Source organism: Suillus paluster (assembly GCF_016628075.1).
Source record: "Suillus paluster strain FC165 chromosome Unknown EDB91scaffold_10, whole genome shotgun sequence".
Classification (NCBI taxonomy): domain Eukaryota; kingdom Fungi; phylum Basidiomycota; class Agaricomycetes; order Boletales; family Suillaceae; genus Suillus; species Suillus paluster.
The window spans coordinates 472,407-488,533 of NW_024537570.1; the positions used below are offsets into that span (position 1 = coordinate 472,407).

Below are 16,127 nucleotides of genomic sequence, written 5' to 3' on the forward strand. Positions count from 1 at the left end.
TTACAGAGTTAATAGATATTTATAGATCCCAGTTGGATCCCACACTTACAAAGTGCTCGGTGGAAATAAGTTGAGCTCGATCATCATCAAGTCAGGGATTAAGCAAATCAACCGCTGTAGGACGGTCCGCTGCATCCCAGATCAACATAACGCGGTACCTTGGGTTATCGCCCTTAGGAAATGTGTCGCCTAGGTGTACCGGATGGTATCTGCCTGGCTTATAAGCACCCATACATTGCACGACACCAGCACTATCTCCATCACGAACGCTGAAATAGAATGGGGCCCGCGTGATCGTTATAGATAGAGATCCTATAGGACCTCTTGGATTAGAGGCTCGTTGCTCTAAGAAAATATGTTGCCAATGCTTGGTCCCCAGATTCATACTTGAATGATGACCCGACCCTCAAGAGGAGCGGGCTTATCGTGTATAAGTCAGTACGTACGCAGTCAACAGGCTCCATCACTTTATTTATACCACGTCTGCATCACTCGGCTTACGGAACTTCCCTTGCATCCAGATGCGATACATCTTCAACTGGCGCTTCCGGTTGACCAGAAGCCGTCGATCGACGCCGAGTTGTTCAATTTTAAACAGAGGGTGTGGGGGACAATGGGCCAGAGGATGAAGGAGATTGCGGTGGACGTCAGAGGATGGCTGTAAGGATGGACCTGACGAGGGTAAGTCGGGGAGAACGTCAGATCCTGAGTCGGGAATTTCCGTCGACATGTGTGATGCAGGACTGGCGATTTGCGATGGTGCGGGTAGTGATGGTGGCTCGCTATCCTCATCTTCGTCCACGACTTCTGTCATCGTTGACGTTTTCTGAGTGGGCGAGGCACGGGATCCGGTGAAGATCAGTGCCAGCTCGTCTGTACGCAGTAACGAAATTCAGAAATGTGTCCATGAGGGTCATTGGCAACGTACCCAGCTCGAAAAAATAAACTCGTGTCTTGTCACCCCGGATGTAAAAATTGTCTTCGAGCAGACGACCGGATTTGAACCGCAGTTGAGTGAGATCATGTCTACCATAGTCGCGGAACAATACGAGCCCGCCAGGCTTGAGCATCTAATAGCAGGCGCTGAAGCAGCAATCTCGGTGCAGTAAACACAGTCATCGTACCTTGTGAATGTTAGCGATAGCCTTACCCCATTCATCTGGATGCAGTGCACTAAGCACGAACACGAGAACAATGATGTCCACAGTGCCGGGCTCTACACCCGGTGGGAGTTTGTCCAGTGATGACAGATCCCATACAGCTGCCTCTATTTTGCCAACAGGCGGGGAGCTATAGAGGGTATTTGTCTACTCATGGACTGAGCAGAAAATACGAGGAGACTTAACCTGTGCATACCTGTACTAATTTGACTGCATGAGTTGAGTAATCGTAGGCACGGATGATAAGATTTGGATTTTTGTTTGCCATTAGAAGTGGAAATGCTGCGTTTCCGGCGCCTAGACCGGGCTCAGTTAATTTTCATGAAACGTGATCCCAAGACTCACCGCATCCTATTTCGCAAATGGTTATGTTCCCTGCCTGACTACATAAGAGAAATCGTTGTTAAGATGCAAAGTCTTACATCTGGTTCTGCTGCTGCTAGGAGTTCTGGAAACTCAAGATGCAGCCTTCAGCTACAAAGGTGAGGGTATTACAGGAAACAGAAGGAGTGACACCGACCATTTTCTATTTCTGAAGAAGTTATCGGCGTTCGTCTTGTAAAAATTATCCCTATCAATGGAAAGCGTCAGAGTGAATGGAGCGATAACAGACGAAAGACGAACCAGAACTTTGCGGGCTTTTCATTATAAGTCTTCTTATCATTGTCTGGTACTGGAACAAGACGTTGCCTAGCTAGTGATGCAGTGATCGTTTCAGTTTGATCCTCAGGGGGTGGAACATGGTCCCAAGCATTTTGGGCCCAGACATCAGAGTCTTGAGTAAGAAACCTGTATCATGTTTGATGATCAAGGATATTCTGGATCGATCTTTCTCGTGGTTACCTTGATCCAAAGGGTGGTTTATCAGCGTTGATGTCGTGCACCGACGAGCTTAACTTTGGTATGCGTGCAGGTTTGGCTTCCGGTGTAGAATTTGTCATGTGGAGTACACAGGATTATGATGGCGAATGGAATGTTTTTTTGGTCGCGACACGGCAGCGCGTTCTGGCGTGGGTTATACCTAGATGTGATCAAAAAAAGTCAGTGTTATAACGTGGACTAGTCACTGCAGCGGATGAGATTAGGACCGGATGCAGCCGAAATCCGATGCTGAATTGTATTGGCTTGGCTCTCGTGAGCGCCTCTAGCAGCAACAGCTAGTCTCGTCCCTCTACTTGTTCAACGCTGGCATCGAAGTTTTCTGATTAAACAGAAAATCGTGTTCCGCCTTTATTTCTGGCTTCGCTTTCCATCAAAATTGAATCTGGTTGGTCTCCAGGCAAAGTTGGACGGCACCAGGCTGCGCAGTCGTACTAGGTCCTGATCAAGTTGGCCAGTTCCCAATTCGATAACTGACCGGAATCATGTCTACTCATATTCGCCCTCCCCCGCCCGGTGAAGAGGATCTCCAACATCTCTATGATGAAGTTTGGCGGATCTTTGACGGTGAAACAGCTTCCCCTACCGAGCGCTCGCCAACAAGTGCAGTCTCTGCCCATGCACACGAGCCCTACCCTAATGGTTCATTCCACGACGTTGGTGCGACAATATCTCCATCCTCCTCAATCCGCAGCGCCCTTCCTCGCCCTCCTAGTTCGTTCTATATTCACTCGCATTGTGATAGAGTATATTATCTGACTCTGATGTGCAGTGCCTGCACCTCAGCGGCCCCATTCACGTAAGATACGCCCACTGCCCGATTCTGCGACCTCTCCTACCCCATGGAGATTGAGACCACTTCCGTTGCCTCCAGGTGCTTCACCGCAACCCCAGGTTCAGTCTCTGGTGTGCTTGATTGAAATACACACCGTACTCACCTGGCTACCTAGACTTCCGCTTCTTCAAACACAACGACAATAGAGAAACCCACCAGCCAAGAATCGCCAGTTTCTCCGTCAGATCCGCTGAATGATCTTACCAACGAACTCCGAGAAAGATCGCCCTATCCGGTTACTTCCGGAGGTTTTGGGGACATCTGGAAGTGTCTTTTAGTGAAGCACACTGAGACCGTCCAGGTATGCTGTTCTTGTGACACTTCCTGTCGTATCATCCTGACCAAGACGTAGGTAGCAGTGAAGACCATTCGCGCTTTCGAGTCCGATAACAAGGCCTTAGTACGGAAAAACACGAAGGTAATATTCTCTTCCATGGCACGTCAGTTTATCGAGTGATGACTCGGCTTAGAGAGTGCGTCGTGAGCTGAAAGTTTGGAGCCGTCTTAAACATGATTGCATTCTTCCACTTTGGGGAGTGGCAAACGACTTTGGGCCCTATCCCGCAATGATTTGCCCATGGGCTGATAATGGAATGCTCACCGGCTTTCTTGAGCGCCAACAGGACATGTCGTGTCAAGATCGGTTCTCCCTTGTAAGCCATTTCGCCAGTATTTCCCAGCCGCTTGCTGGCCTGATGACGCACGCTAGCTGAACGACATCGTCCTCGGATTGCAATACCGTTAGTCGTCTTTCACCATTGGAGTTTGAACACTCTGATACCGGTTCAGTGCACAGCAAATCAATTGTTCATGGCGACCTGACAGGGGTGCGTACGGCCACACACAGAAGGTATATCCCTCCTCACTCACGTCCCATTGATTTTTCAGTCAAATGTTTTGATTTATGGCAACGGACGAGCATGCCTTGCTGATTTTGGCCTTTCGACTATTATTTTGGAGTTCATTGGCACCTCGTATTTCACGAGTTCCATCAAGGGGAACATCCGATGGGCAGCTGCAGAGCTGTTTGAAGTACCAGAAGACGATGAAGAAGAAGACGAGGCGTCCCCAGTGTCGCTCAGCACGGAGTGCGACATTTACTCATTTGGCAGTATCACATTACAGGTTAGTAGCTTGAAATTTCGACCCAAAGATCTTATTCACTTTGTACATGCTTTATTATTAGGTACTGACTGGCAAGGTACCCTACTACAATGTGAAGAAGGACAATGTAGTGTTGGGACAAGTCATCAGAGGTAAGAAACCAGAGCCTCCCAAGGAGTCACGGATAGAGCCAGCGCACTGGGAGTTCATAAAGCGATGCTGGTCGCCTCGTATCAATCGTCCATCGGTTGAAGAAGCCGTAGCGTTTGTTACACTTTTGAACGCACCTATGTAAGTAATACAAGCAATGTCAGACAGTCTGGTTTGCGATAGTCGAAATGCCATAACCAACGACGAAATACTCCGCGTTGTCCGTCCCCCCTCTTTATCCGTCGGCGCTGGTCATTATCACCAAGTGAACGGCCCTCAGCTGACACCGCCTTGGAATTCATCCAACACGTTCGAGCTAAATTACACCCAATTTCTTTTGATGGCCATAAGACGCCCAGTTCGACTGCTGCACATCCTGCAATCAGTCCCAATCCATCTAAAAGTCCACATTTCAAAACAATCACATAGGTATTGGACTATAATCTTGCAGCAAGTGGTGGTGCTGGCCCAGCGTCACTATCCTTGATTCATTTTCGCGACTTCACCCGGGCCCCTAACTCACATTTATCGTAGATCTAAAGAGACTCGAGGCCGTTTATGACATGCACGCGTCTATATCCCTTCTCGCATGTCTATCCATTTTGCCTTGCGGATTAGACTCGTTTCCTGTCCTATCGGATGGACGGATAATGCATGCCCCCAGCATTGTTCAATAAAACTTAGTTCGCAATGAAATTTCGGAAGGAAGAACACCTTGAAGCCCCTTAACCCGTAGTGTTGCCACGGTTTGATTTGACCTCCAGAGCCATTGCATTTTTTACAAGGCTTGAAGCACATTGCAGCACTAACACCTGCTGGTGTCATTCTGATGTATTAACACTGACCCTATCATTGGAATGGTGATACATAAATACTCTAGTCAGTCAGTCTCTGGGAGTGACATATCAGTACAGATCCTCCCAGCAGATACCAGCACTGGCTGATACTAATCAGTGTGGATCCTCATTTTGTGCCCTAGGACAGTCATTTACAGTGTCACATGTTCGCATTTTTAGTCACATCTGCCATGGGAACTTCCCCACAACACCCAAAAAATAGCCCATTGTGGGTATCTCCACAATATGAACCTTTCCCACACCCTCCCCAGTCCATCCCTAGCTCACCATCACACCACAGTTAGGTACAGCTAGTAAGTAAGTAGTATTATAGGTTATATACATATAATCACATACTGCAGTCACTTTACCCTCATATAAAACATACAGCCGAGGTTGAAATATCCCTGTTCTACACAGGCCACCCGACATGGGCCCATCAATGTATCTTTGTGTTAAATACAGGTGGGCCAGTCTCAAGTGTGTATCTGATACAAACAGGGGGCCCATAGTATGTGGTGTAGTAGATAAGTGTAGACTTTTCTATTGACTTTGGTAGGTAGTGTATGAAGTATGTACCTGATACCGACAGGTGGGCCGGTCTCAAGTGTGTATCTGATACAAACAGTGGGCCCATAGTATGTAGTGTAGATAAGTGTAGACTTTTCTATTGATTTTGGTAGGTAGTGTATGAAGTATGTACCTGATACCAACAGGTGGGCTGATAGTCCAAAGTGTGGAGTTTGCTATTGCATTTGATAGGCAATATACAAGAGCTATATATATATGTATGATGGAAACAAGTGGGCCGAGTGGGCAGTGGTACTGATATATACAGATGGGCCGAAAGTGTTCATAGACTAGCTTCCATAATATACATGCCAAGACCACCTCGGTCAAAGGACATTCGGTCAAATGTGATGGATGAGGGATTACCAGGAATCGATCCATAATATAAATGCCAAGACCACCCCGGTCAAATACACTCAGTCAAATACAACTCGGTCAACAGACATTCGGTCAAATATGATGGATGAGGGATCTACCAGGATCTGATGCATAAGATACATGCTAAGAGCACCTCGGTTAAATATGACTCGGTCAAAAGACACTTGGGTAAATACGACTTGGTCAAATAGGACTTGGTCAAAAGACACTTGGTCAAAAGACACTTGGTCAAGAGACACTCGGGTAAATATGACTCGGTCAAATATGACTCGGTCAAAAGACACTCGGGTAAATACGACTCGGTCAAATATGACTCGGTCAAAAGACACTTGGGTAAATATGACTCGGTCAAATATGACTGGGTCAAAAGACACGGGTAAATACGCTAAGAGCACCTCGGTTAAATATGACATGGTCAAAAGACACTCAGGTAAATACGACTCGGTCAAATATGACTCAGTCAAAAGACACTCGGTCAAGAGACATTTGGGTAAATACGACTCAGTCAAATATGACTTGGTCAAAAGACACTTGGTCAAGAGACACTCGGGTAAATACAACTCGGTCAAAAGACACTCGGGTAAATACAACTCGGTCAAATATGACTTGGTCAGAAGACATTGCTGCATGAAGCCATTCGGCGGTCACGGCACCTGCATGACGGTGCCATTAGGCAGGGTGGCATAGCCGTTCATAGGGATGTGGTAACTACTGAGTGGGACAGATACCGGAATGTGCTGAGACTCAGCCTTGAGACACTGGTGAGCCAGTCTGATTGGACTGGGGAGGTTCCACAGGAGGTGACATCTGCACGTCTGTCAGTTGATGTGCTGTGCCATTGAGAGTCGTGGCAGCGATGCCATTGGGTGGGGCGATCAGCCTGACCAAGTTGCCATCTGGCGTAGGAGTGCCAGAATGGTTGCTGTTGGCTCCGTTCGTGGAAGCGGCGGTGCGATGAGGGGAGGACTGCTGAGCTGAAGACGATGGCAAGAAGATATCGGTGAATTGTACGAGTTGGTGAAGTTTCAGTTGCGTGGAATCTCATTGGCATGCGTGATGCGGTGACCGAGATCGGGTGATCGGTCATATGGAGTATAAATCGGTCAATTCTGAAAAGACAAGAAACTGAAGGATACCGTGCCAACTGCAACACATGACCGAGATACACTCTGCCAACTTGCTGTCAGTACTTATATCACAGGAAAGAGAGTGAATATACATGGAATCAACGGCCAAACAATTGCATTTGAAAGTAAATGATACAAGTCCGTGATATACCGGGGTAATTCTGCCGACGGACGCATGCTCTATGTACAACTATGTATTGAGCCGAATGATCAGGGGAGAGACTTTGCGGCCGAAGCAGGTGATGTTCCAGCAGAACGGGGTCCAACTACAGCAGGAGTGGATGAAGGACTGGCATGTGCTGACACCGAGGATGCTTGGCCAGATGTGAATGTGTCGCCGTGCATGTCAAGGCGACTGAAAGGGTGAGACGCTGAAGGGCCTGCAGCAGATGCCGAGGTAGCAACCGAAGGGCCGTACACACCGTTCAAGTACCTGATGCCCATTGCTTGCATCTGTGGGGTGGCCGAGGTAGCACCGAAGTTGCTCATCATCAGTGGTGGGAAGGATGGGTTGGCAATGGTCTGTGCCTCCTGAAGCTTCTCCACCAGGCTGGTCAGGCCATTGACGAGGCTGACAGTGGTGCCGAGATCGAACTGCATGGAGGAAAGCTCCGCACGCATCGAGGAAATCCGGGTTTCGCAGTCCTGCTGCACCGCATCGACCCTGGCAAGGGTATTCTGGTCGGCGACTTCCATGGCAGCGACCTTAGCAGCCAGGGAAACCACACATTCGTGGATGGTGCTGATGGTCGGTGGGAGAGATGCTGAAGGGAGGGAAACATCTCCGGCCACAGGAGCTGCCGTCGGAATGATGAAGTCATCAGAGTGGGGCTCCACCCAATGATCGGCAGATGCAAACAGAGCAGGAGGCAGACCCCGGCCTCAAGGACAACAGGGAGAAAAATTCATATGCTATCGCTGCGGAGAAGAAGGGCATATGGCCCGTAACTGTATGGGGAAGCCTCTTGACACAAAGGGCAAAGGACCAGCTGTCCGCGCCGGCAAGACCGAAGAAGTTCCAGCGGTGAAAGCACTCACCCTGGAAGATATTAACCGCATCGTCAACGAGAGGATCTGCCTCTCCAGTATGTACAACCCAGCAAAGAAAGAGGAGCAGAAGGGTTTTTAGGGAGATCGAAGTCGACTGCGGTGTAAGGAGCAGATTCCACTACGACCTCAGCGCGATAACGGCCGATTCGAGTAGTGAGCCTAAAATGTTCAGTTCGACCCGAGGGAAGCAGAACAAAGCAAACCGAATTGCTGCCTCAGTATATAATACGAGGGGCACAACAACGAGTCGAAGGGTGGCCGATCCAATATGTGTTCAGTGTAAACAGTTACCTGTAAAGCCGACCGACTATAATTTCTACTGATCGCTATGCGGTGCGTGAGCGAGTGCGGCCAACTTAGATAGATGATGAGGAATGGAAGTTTTTTTAAGACGAACGTGCGGACGGACATGAGAATAGGATCAGAAGAGAACGGAACACAAAAGACACGGCTTCTGAGTGAGAATTAACTGAATTGCAATAACGGGCGAGCGCTCCTTAAGTACAAAATCGGCTACTAGGTAAATAATGGAGATAATCATCGCTTGGGATGTCTGGGCTACCTCGTGGTTTGCTAGAAATGTACGTGGGACATGCGGTCGATCGTCCGTGATATGTACGGGAATATGTGAGAGTAAATCGGTCCGAGCCGCTTAAGGCGACATAATAGGGAGTTTGAGAGGTAAAAGTACTGTATCTGTCAAATAAACCAAAGAAGAATATACTATGCACCAATGGACAAGGATTTTATGGATATGGGGTTCGACTGAGTATCTGTGAGCTAGAAAGGCAAAACACACGCGCGACCGACCGACGATGCGTGTTGATTCGTTGTTGGCCGATCTGCTTGTGTGAGCGGCTTGAACGCGCATGGGCGGGAGTTCGATCAGCAAGGAGTCGGATAGAGCACGCGGGGTCGGGTGAATATTGCAGTGGATCGATACATCAAGGGAGTACCATGTCGGTGCTGATCCGCGTCCTACAGCGGACTTAGATCAAAGAAATCGTTTTTCCATTCTCGGTGACTCGGCAATTATGTTTGCAGAAGTATCAGAAGTTTGTTCTGGGAATAAACGAGACCATTTCTACTTGCCAGTTACGTTGGAAGGAAAAAAACAAGAAAGCAGCTGTCAATGCTCTAGTGGATTGTGGAGCAACGAACCTTTTCCTCAGCAAAAAATTCGTAGAAAAAAATCAAGTTCAGATTAAGCAGTTGTTGCGACCAATGTCGATCCGTAACATTGACGAAACAGACAATTCTGCTGGACCAATTACGCATTACACAGACTTGAAGCTTACCATAGGGGATCATGAGGAAGAAGTAGCCTTTCTGGTCACAGACCTAGGATCCGATGATGTTATCATTGGAATAGATTGGTTACAATTCCACAATCCCAGTATCGATTGGAATGCAGGGAAGGTGGCATTAGACCGTTGCCCGGTTAAATGTCAGGAAGCCAAGGTCAAGGACAAGAAGACCAAGGTGAAGAAGCGAACAGCCATGAACTGTTTGATCCTTCCGGTGTTGCCCGATTTGATACCGGCAGAAGATGATGAAGATGAGGATATCGAGGAAGCCTCTATCCATCATCGGTTTCAGTCAAACAGCCTCAGCTCTAAAATGCAAGGACATGTGGGTACTATACCTGCCAGGCTTGAGGGTGAAGAACAATCGGACCTTACTACTACTGTTGGTCAGAAGGTGCAGATTGAGGAAGTCGAGGATGAAGATTCATCACGGAACGTGTGGATCAGGTACAAGAGCTCTGTAGCATCAGAGTTAGCACAGCAGGAGGAAAAGAAGAAGGAAAAGAAGCCCGTAGAGGAAATGGTGCCAGACTGGCTTCATGATTATCTTAAGGTCTTCTCCGAGGAAGAGTCTACTTGATTCCCCGAGTCTAAGAAGTGGGATCATAAAGTAGATCTCAAAGATCCTACTGACCTTCCCCCCAATGCGAAAGCATATCCCCTGTCCCCTGCCGAAAATGACGCATGTGAGAAGTGGTTGAAGCAGGAATATGATTTGGGACGACTGAGGGATAGCGAATCCCCAGTAGCAGCTCCTTTCTTCTTTGTTGCTAAGAAGGATGGAAAGCTCAGACCCGTCATGGACTATCGGAGGTTGAATGAAAAAACCATCCGAAATGCATACCCTCTCCCTCGCTCTCAGGACCTTATTGATCGCCTCTCCGGTGCGAAGCTTTTTTCAAAAATGGATGTTCGATGGGGCTATAATAATATCAGAATGAGAGAAGGAGACCAGTGGAAGGCCGCCTTCAAAACTCCCTTCAGACACCATGAACCAGTCGTAATGTACTTCGGCATGATGAACTCCCCAGCTACCTTCCAAACCATGATGGACTAAATCTTCCAAGATCTAAAGGAAGGCAAGGTCGTTGTAGTCTACATCAATGACATCTTGGTCTTCACCAACGGTGATGTTGAGAAACATCGGAAGGTGGTGCGCGAAGTATTACAAAGGTTGCAGGACAATGATCTCTATCTCAAACCGGAAAAGTGTTCTTTTGAGAAGAAGGAAGTGGAGTTTCTCGGTTTGATCGTCAAGGATGGACACGTCTCTATGGATCCGGTCAAGGTTAAGGGAGTTCAGGAATGGCCCACCCCTACCTGTGTCAAAGACATTCAGCGATTCATGGGATTTGTGAACTTTTATCGTCGATTCATTCTCGGTTTCTCGAACATTGCCAGACCCATGAATGAGCTTATCAGAAAGGATGTGCCATGGGAATGGACGGACAAACAAGAGAAGGCTTTCAAAACTCTGAAGGACAGTTTCACTTCCGCACCAGTGCTAGTCATGCCAGATGCGAATAAAAAACAAAAGATAGAGAGCGACGCATCTGACTACGCTACTGGTGGTGTACTTTCTCAGTTGGAAGAAGACGGACTATGGCACCCAGTGGCCTTTTTTAGCAAATCAATGCAAGATGCAGAGCGTAATTATGACATTCACGACAAAGAACTTTTAGCCATCATCCGTGCATTGGAGGAGTGGAGGCATTATGTGCAGGGCACACCTCATCCGGTAGAGATCTGGACGGACGATTAAAACCTCGAGTACTTCATGACAAGCCAGAAGTTAACTCGTAGACAGGCAAGATGGTCCTTGTTCCTTGCAGAGTACAACTTCACTCTGCAACACAAACCGGGAAAGGTTAATGACACTGCCGACGCTCTGTCCAGGAGGCCAGACCACAGAGGGGGGGTAGAAAACGACAATTCCGATCGCGTGCTTCTGAAACCCGAGTTTTTTCATATCAAAGCCGCAAAAAGAGGTCAGATTCTGATAGAAGGAGAGCATTTGCTGTTGAAGCATATCAGAAACTGCACCGATTTAGATCCGGAAGTCCAAAATGCTATCGAAACTCTGAAGAAGGCCCCTGTGCAGTTGAGAAGAGGATTGGAAGAGTGGAATACGGAGGATGGACTCATTTTGTTCCGAGGATTGGTTTACGTGCCCAAAAACAAGGAAATACATCGCTCAGTGCTAGAGATCTTCCATGACTCGCCTGCAGCAGGACATATGGGATGTGCCAAGACTCTTGAACTTGTCTTGCGGAACTATTGGTGGCCTCAGATGCAGAAGTGGGTCAATGACTACATAGATGGATGTGATCAATGCAAGCAAACGAAGGTGCTACCATCAAAACCCCACGGACCTTTGAAGCCGAACAAGGTTCCAGAAGGGCCATGGCAGACCATTAGCTGTGACCTCATCACCGATCTACCCATCTCTCAGGGAAAAGACAGTATCTTGGTAGTCGTTGATCATTTCACGAAGCAAGCGCATCTTGCTCCGACCACCAAGGATGTTGATTCTAAGGGAGTTGCGGACTTATTTCTCAATCACGTATGGAAGTTACATGGTACACCAAAGAAGGTGATCTCGGATAGGGGGACACAGTTTGTGTCCAAGTTCATGCAGGAAGTCTCGAAACGACTAGGAACCAAGTGGTCCATGTCAACAGCATATCACCCACAGACTGACGGACAAACAGAATGAGTCAATCAAGAAGTCGAACAGTACCTACGACTCTTCACATCCTACCGTCAGAATGATTGGGTTTCTTGGCTTCCAATCGCTGAATTCACACATAACAACTCAGTAACCGTCACTGGACACTCCCCATTCAAATGTGTCTATGGCTATAATCCCGAGTTTACGATTTCCCCTAATTCTTCCCACACAATTCCCCATGCCGACCAGAGAGTAGCTGAGATGAAGGAGGCACAAGAAGAGACAAAAGCAATGCTGGAAATAGCAAATGATCGAATGAAGCGCTTTTATGATCATAAGGTAAAAAACGCACCAGAATTCAAACCAGGCGACAAGGTATGGTTAGACACGACAAACATCAAACAACGCTGTCCGAGCCAAAAATTGTCTGACCGCCGTCTTGGACCATTCGAAATCGAAGAGAAGACTGGCGAGCTAAACTACAAGTTGAAGCTCCCGGTTAAATATCGCATCCACCCATTTTTCCATGTATCGTTACTCACCCCACATCAAACCTCTCAACTCGTTGATCACCCACCTCTAACGCGTCCGCCGCCAGAGATTGTTGACCAAGTCCCAGAATATGAAGCAGAGCAAATATTGCAAAGCCGCCTATACAGGCGCAAGTTGCAGTATTTAGTAAAATGGAAAGGATATGCAGTAGAAGAAGCAACATGGCAGTCAGAGGAAGATGTGAAGAACGCGCCGCTCATTGTAGCCGACTTTTATGCAGAAAACCCAAATGCGGTTAAATCGGCGCGAATCTCCGCTTCAATTCTGACGACCCCTGACTTCCTTGAATGGAGACAGAAAAATATACAACCATCTTACATTCGCGAGGACGCTCATCCTAGAAAGGGGGTAATGTCACAAATTCCTAATACAAACCATTTTTCATTTCTCGGTTTTCCTTCGGCTACTTCAAGTACCCGAGCTGGTCATGTGACTCCTCATCATATGTCACCCGTTGCTTCTCCGATTGGCTCCCCTATTCCACGGGCTAGAACAATCTCGCTTCCTAAAGAAGAACTGGTCGGATCTTGGGTTTCTATTTAGTAACCGTCTTACTCAGTCGCTTATATATCATGATGTCATACTTACTCATCCGCAGTATCGTACGACTCTTTTCTCATTGGCTGATTTCTTTCAGACTCCTACTCAATGTTATGTATAAAAGTAGGGTAGTTAGCGTAAGAGCTCCTTAGACTTAACCTCTTCGTTTCCTACTATTGTAGTGACCTAGACATTTACGCTCAATCTATCCTGTTTCTCATCATCTTTGACCGAGTCCTAGTGGTCGTGAACTCTCCTTCATCATTATTGGTGAATGTGGGTCATAACACTGGTGCTGGGGTGAGCTGTGACTTTAGGTGTTCATACTGTGGACTGCTGGGAGAAAAATTGTAGTTTGCTGATGCAGCTTCCAGCCCATCATTACTCAGCACCCAACTTGATCCCTCAAGTTGACTTCAGATGCTTGGTCCAGTGTGAGATGTTCAAGCACATTGATGACACAGGGGTTGGCAAGTTCAAGAAGGTGGCCTGGAATGCTTAATGTGACAGCCCTTTGGGTGACAGCATTCATTCCTGGAACAGGCAAAGCAGTTTCGAGGTACCTGCCATTCCAGACCCATAAGGCAGATGATTTGGGAGTGGAATTGATTGAAGGAAGGAGGACCATCATCTCTCCAACTACTTTCACATTACTCTGTGGAAACACTAATGTTGTGGTATTGATTCTTCAACAAGACAAACCATTTTCTGATATTGATGTTGCACAAGAGAGTGCAAGCGAAAGGACCCTGCCTTGAGTACAGATGAGGGTGAGAAACAAGTTGCCAGTAACGAAATGTTTGCCATGAAGGATATTCGAGACTTCATCAACATTTGCCTTCTTGTTGACAGATGTGAACCCCCGAACATGCAAGAGACGAACTTACGACTTTGGGGTGAAGTTGGGTGTAATGATGAGACAGCAAACAGTTTGCTTATGCACCCACTTCTTCTCGCACCATCCATGAGTGTTATTGGCAACATACCCAGCTCAAAAAATAAACTCGTGTCTTACCACCCTGGATGTAAAAATTGTCTTTGAGCAGATGACCGGATTTGAACCGCAGTTGAGTGAGATCATGTCTACCATAGTCGCGGAACAATATGAGCCCGCCAGGCTTGAGTATCTAATAGCAGGCACTGAAGCAGCAATCTTGGTGCAGTGAACACAGTCATCGTACCTTGTGAATGTTAGTGATAGCCTTACCCCATTCATCTGGATGCAGTGCACTAAGCATGAACATGAGAACAATGATGTCCACAGTGCCGGGCTCTACACCCAGTGGGAGTTTGTCCAGTGATGACAGATCCCATACAGCTGCCTCTATTTTGCCAACAGGCGGGGAGCTATAGAGGGTATTTGTCTACTCATGGACTGAGCAGAAAATACGAGGAGACTTAACCTGTGCACTGTGGGAAGTAAATACCCTGAAAGTAAACGTGAGAAACCCTGAATGACAAATTCCAGTGACTACGTCACTGAAAAAAAAACCTGTTATTTTCAGTGTTCATGTGAGAGTCACATCCATCAGTACTTGTGACACTGACTAATCGAATTGATTTTTCAGTGTTCACTTGGCCAGTGCCACAAGTACTGAATATTTTTCAGCATTCCCTTGGCCAGTGCTGCAAGTACTGAATAATTTCTTAATGTCCAATGCACTGCATTTCTCTATACTGCATGTTCCATTGCATCATTACAGACTTGAATTTTTCATGTTTTTATTCTATTCTGTTGAATCAGTAAGTCTCAATCTAGTATTTGCTCCTTTGCCTCCCCTCCTTACCATGAGGCTGGTATGGCCTGTTTTGCCCCAAGCCGAATGGTGGAGTATCATGCTGTCATTCCCTCACCCATCACTGAATTTTTTTTAGTTATATTTACTCATCGCACTAACACACTTGACTCAGGCCAAATTGCAACATGCATGCAGCCGAAGCTCTCTCTTCTGGCGTCTCACACCTGTCAACCACCTCTCCGTATCACTGACTCTCCCAGCATCTGAATATCGTAGGATATAGACCTACCATCATGCTGTTGACGTTGACTCTGTTTGGTGACATAGTCCATTGCCATCCAGCCCTTGTTATTGGGCCACATTTCCAAGGCCATCACACCCTGCACCAACGAGCAGCTCTGGGATGCGACAGAAGCTTTCAATCTTGCTTTCATATTTTCTGATCGTGATCCAATGACCATCCATCTTTTATTATTGATCGAGGTACTCTCCTAACTGCTTTCATAGTCAGTCTGTCATATTAATACTTCAATGTCATCTTGTCCAGGCTGTTGTACTTTTCAATGCCGGTCGCCATGATGAGGCGATGCAGCGAGTTCAAGACCTCGCCACCACTTGTCATCACTTGGATACACTTCTGTGCAGTGTTATCAATGTGAGCTTTACGCCATACCTGATGGATTTTCTTACTTTCGAACACACTCTCCAGTCATATCTACGCCTGCAGCTTGCCATAATTGCTTTTGATGACGGGCAGTACAGCGAAGCCATCGATCAACTGAACAATATCACGCCTAGTATAACTGATGTGTCCTCTCACTGAATGCCCTTTGAACCTACATTGAAGGCATTCACAGTGGTACATCACTATGAAGCCCACAGGACACTTAATGATCAGTGTCCAATGCACTGCATTTCTCTATACCACATGTTCTGGTCTACTAGTCATAGTGTATGTTAATTTCCTTCAAATATATCTTTATAACTCAGCCCTCTTCACCCATTGTGGCAATCTTTTCGCTTGATCGGGTGGCTCGCACGCTCATCCACTGCCAGTACTGCCCATTTGGTTAGTCTGCAATGCTATGCACATGCCCTCTGATTATATCGCTTTTTAGGAATTGCTTGGGTGTCATTACATGCGCACTGTTCGAGCAATGCAAATGAAACTCAGGAAACAAAGATGATCAGCGCCCAACACACGAAGTTCACTGAGGTGTGTATATTCC

General features: G+C 47.1%; 6 protein-coding genes across 6 annotated transcripts; 3 read left to right on the plus strand and 3 right to left on the minus strand.

Annotated features, from left to right (window-relative positions):
• Window positions 1-57: 57 nt before the first annotated feature.
• On the minus strand, window positions 58-2,292 carry EDB91DRAFT_1219008 (S-adenosyl-L-methionine-dependent methyltransferase). Its single transcript, XM_041320873.1, has 9 exons — window positions 2,004-2,292; window positions 1,785-1,949; window positions 1,681-1,731; window positions 1,583-1,628; window positions 1,506-1,539; window positions 1,357-1,457; window positions 1,125-1,307; window positions 929-1,070; window positions 58-873 (listed from the first exon to the last, which is right to left on the minus strand). Exons 1-9 carry the CDS (start codon window positions 2,099-2,101, stop codon window positions 473-475), a joined length of 1,221 nt encoding a protein of 406 aa, XP_041180418.1. The 5' UTR covers window positions 2,102-2,292; the 3' UTR covers window positions 58-472.
• Window position 2,293: 1 nt separating this feature from the next.
• Window positions 2,294-3,256, plus strand: EDB91DRAFT_48654 (uncharacterized protein). Its single transcript, XM_041327431.1, has 4 exons — window positions 2,294-2,753; window positions 2,812-2,913; window positions 2,990-3,175; window positions 3,227-3,256. The coding sequence occupies exons 1-3, from the start codon at window positions 2,525-2,527 to the stop codon at window positions 3,070-3,072; spliced, it is 414 nt and encodes a 137-aa protein (XP_041180419.1). The 5' UTR covers window positions 2,294-2,524; the 3' UTR covers window positions 3,073-3,175; window positions 3,227-3,256.
• On the plus strand, window positions 3,227-4,333 carry EDB91DRAFT_1115246 (kinase-like domain-containing protein). Its single transcript, XM_041317921.1, has 6 exons — window positions 3,227-3,292; window positions 3,345-3,527; window positions 3,584-3,614; window positions 3,664-3,701; window positions 3,763-3,999; window positions 4,061-4,333. Exons 2-6 carry the CDS (start codon window positions 3,441-3,443, stop codon window positions 4,271-4,273), a joined length of 606 nt encoding a protein of 201 aa, XP_041180420.1. The 5' UTR covers window positions 3,227-3,292; window positions 3,345-3,440; the 3' UTR covers window positions 4,274-4,333.
• Window positions 4,334-6,056: 1,723 nt separating this feature from the next.
• On the plus strand, window positions 6,057-6,890 carry EDB91DRAFT_1079569 (uncharacterized protein; the record flags this gene model as incomplete). The annotated part of the gene is made up of 3 exons (XM_041315148.1): window positions 6,057-6,521; window positions 6,590-6,673; window positions 6,735-6,890. The coding sequence occupies 3 exons, from the start codon at window positions 6,057-6,059 to the stop codon at window positions 6,888-6,890; spliced, it is 705 nt and encodes a 234-aa protein (XP_041180421.1).
• A 359-nt stretch (window positions 6,891-7,249) lies between these two features.
• On the minus strand, window positions 7,250-7,735 carry EDB91DRAFT_1245351 (uncharacterized protein; the record flags this gene model as incomplete). The annotated part of the gene is made up of 1 exon (XM_041322533.1): window positions 7,250-7,735. The coding sequence occupies one exon, from the start codon at window positions 7,733-7,735 to the stop codon at window positions 7,250-7,252; it is 486 nt and encodes a 161-aa protein (XP_041180422.1).
• Window positions 7,736-14,130: 6,395 nt separating this feature from the next.
• Window positions 14,131-14,490, minus strand: EDB91DRAFT_1048268 (uncharacterized protein; the record flags this gene model as incomplete). Its single annotated transcript, XM_041313388.1, has 2 exons — window positions 14,131-14,286; window positions 14,341-14,490. Coding segments are annotated over 2 exons (306 nt in total), but the record flags the coding sequence as incomplete, so codon positions are not given.
• Between the last annotated feature and the right edge of the window lie 1,637 nt (window positions 14,491-16,127).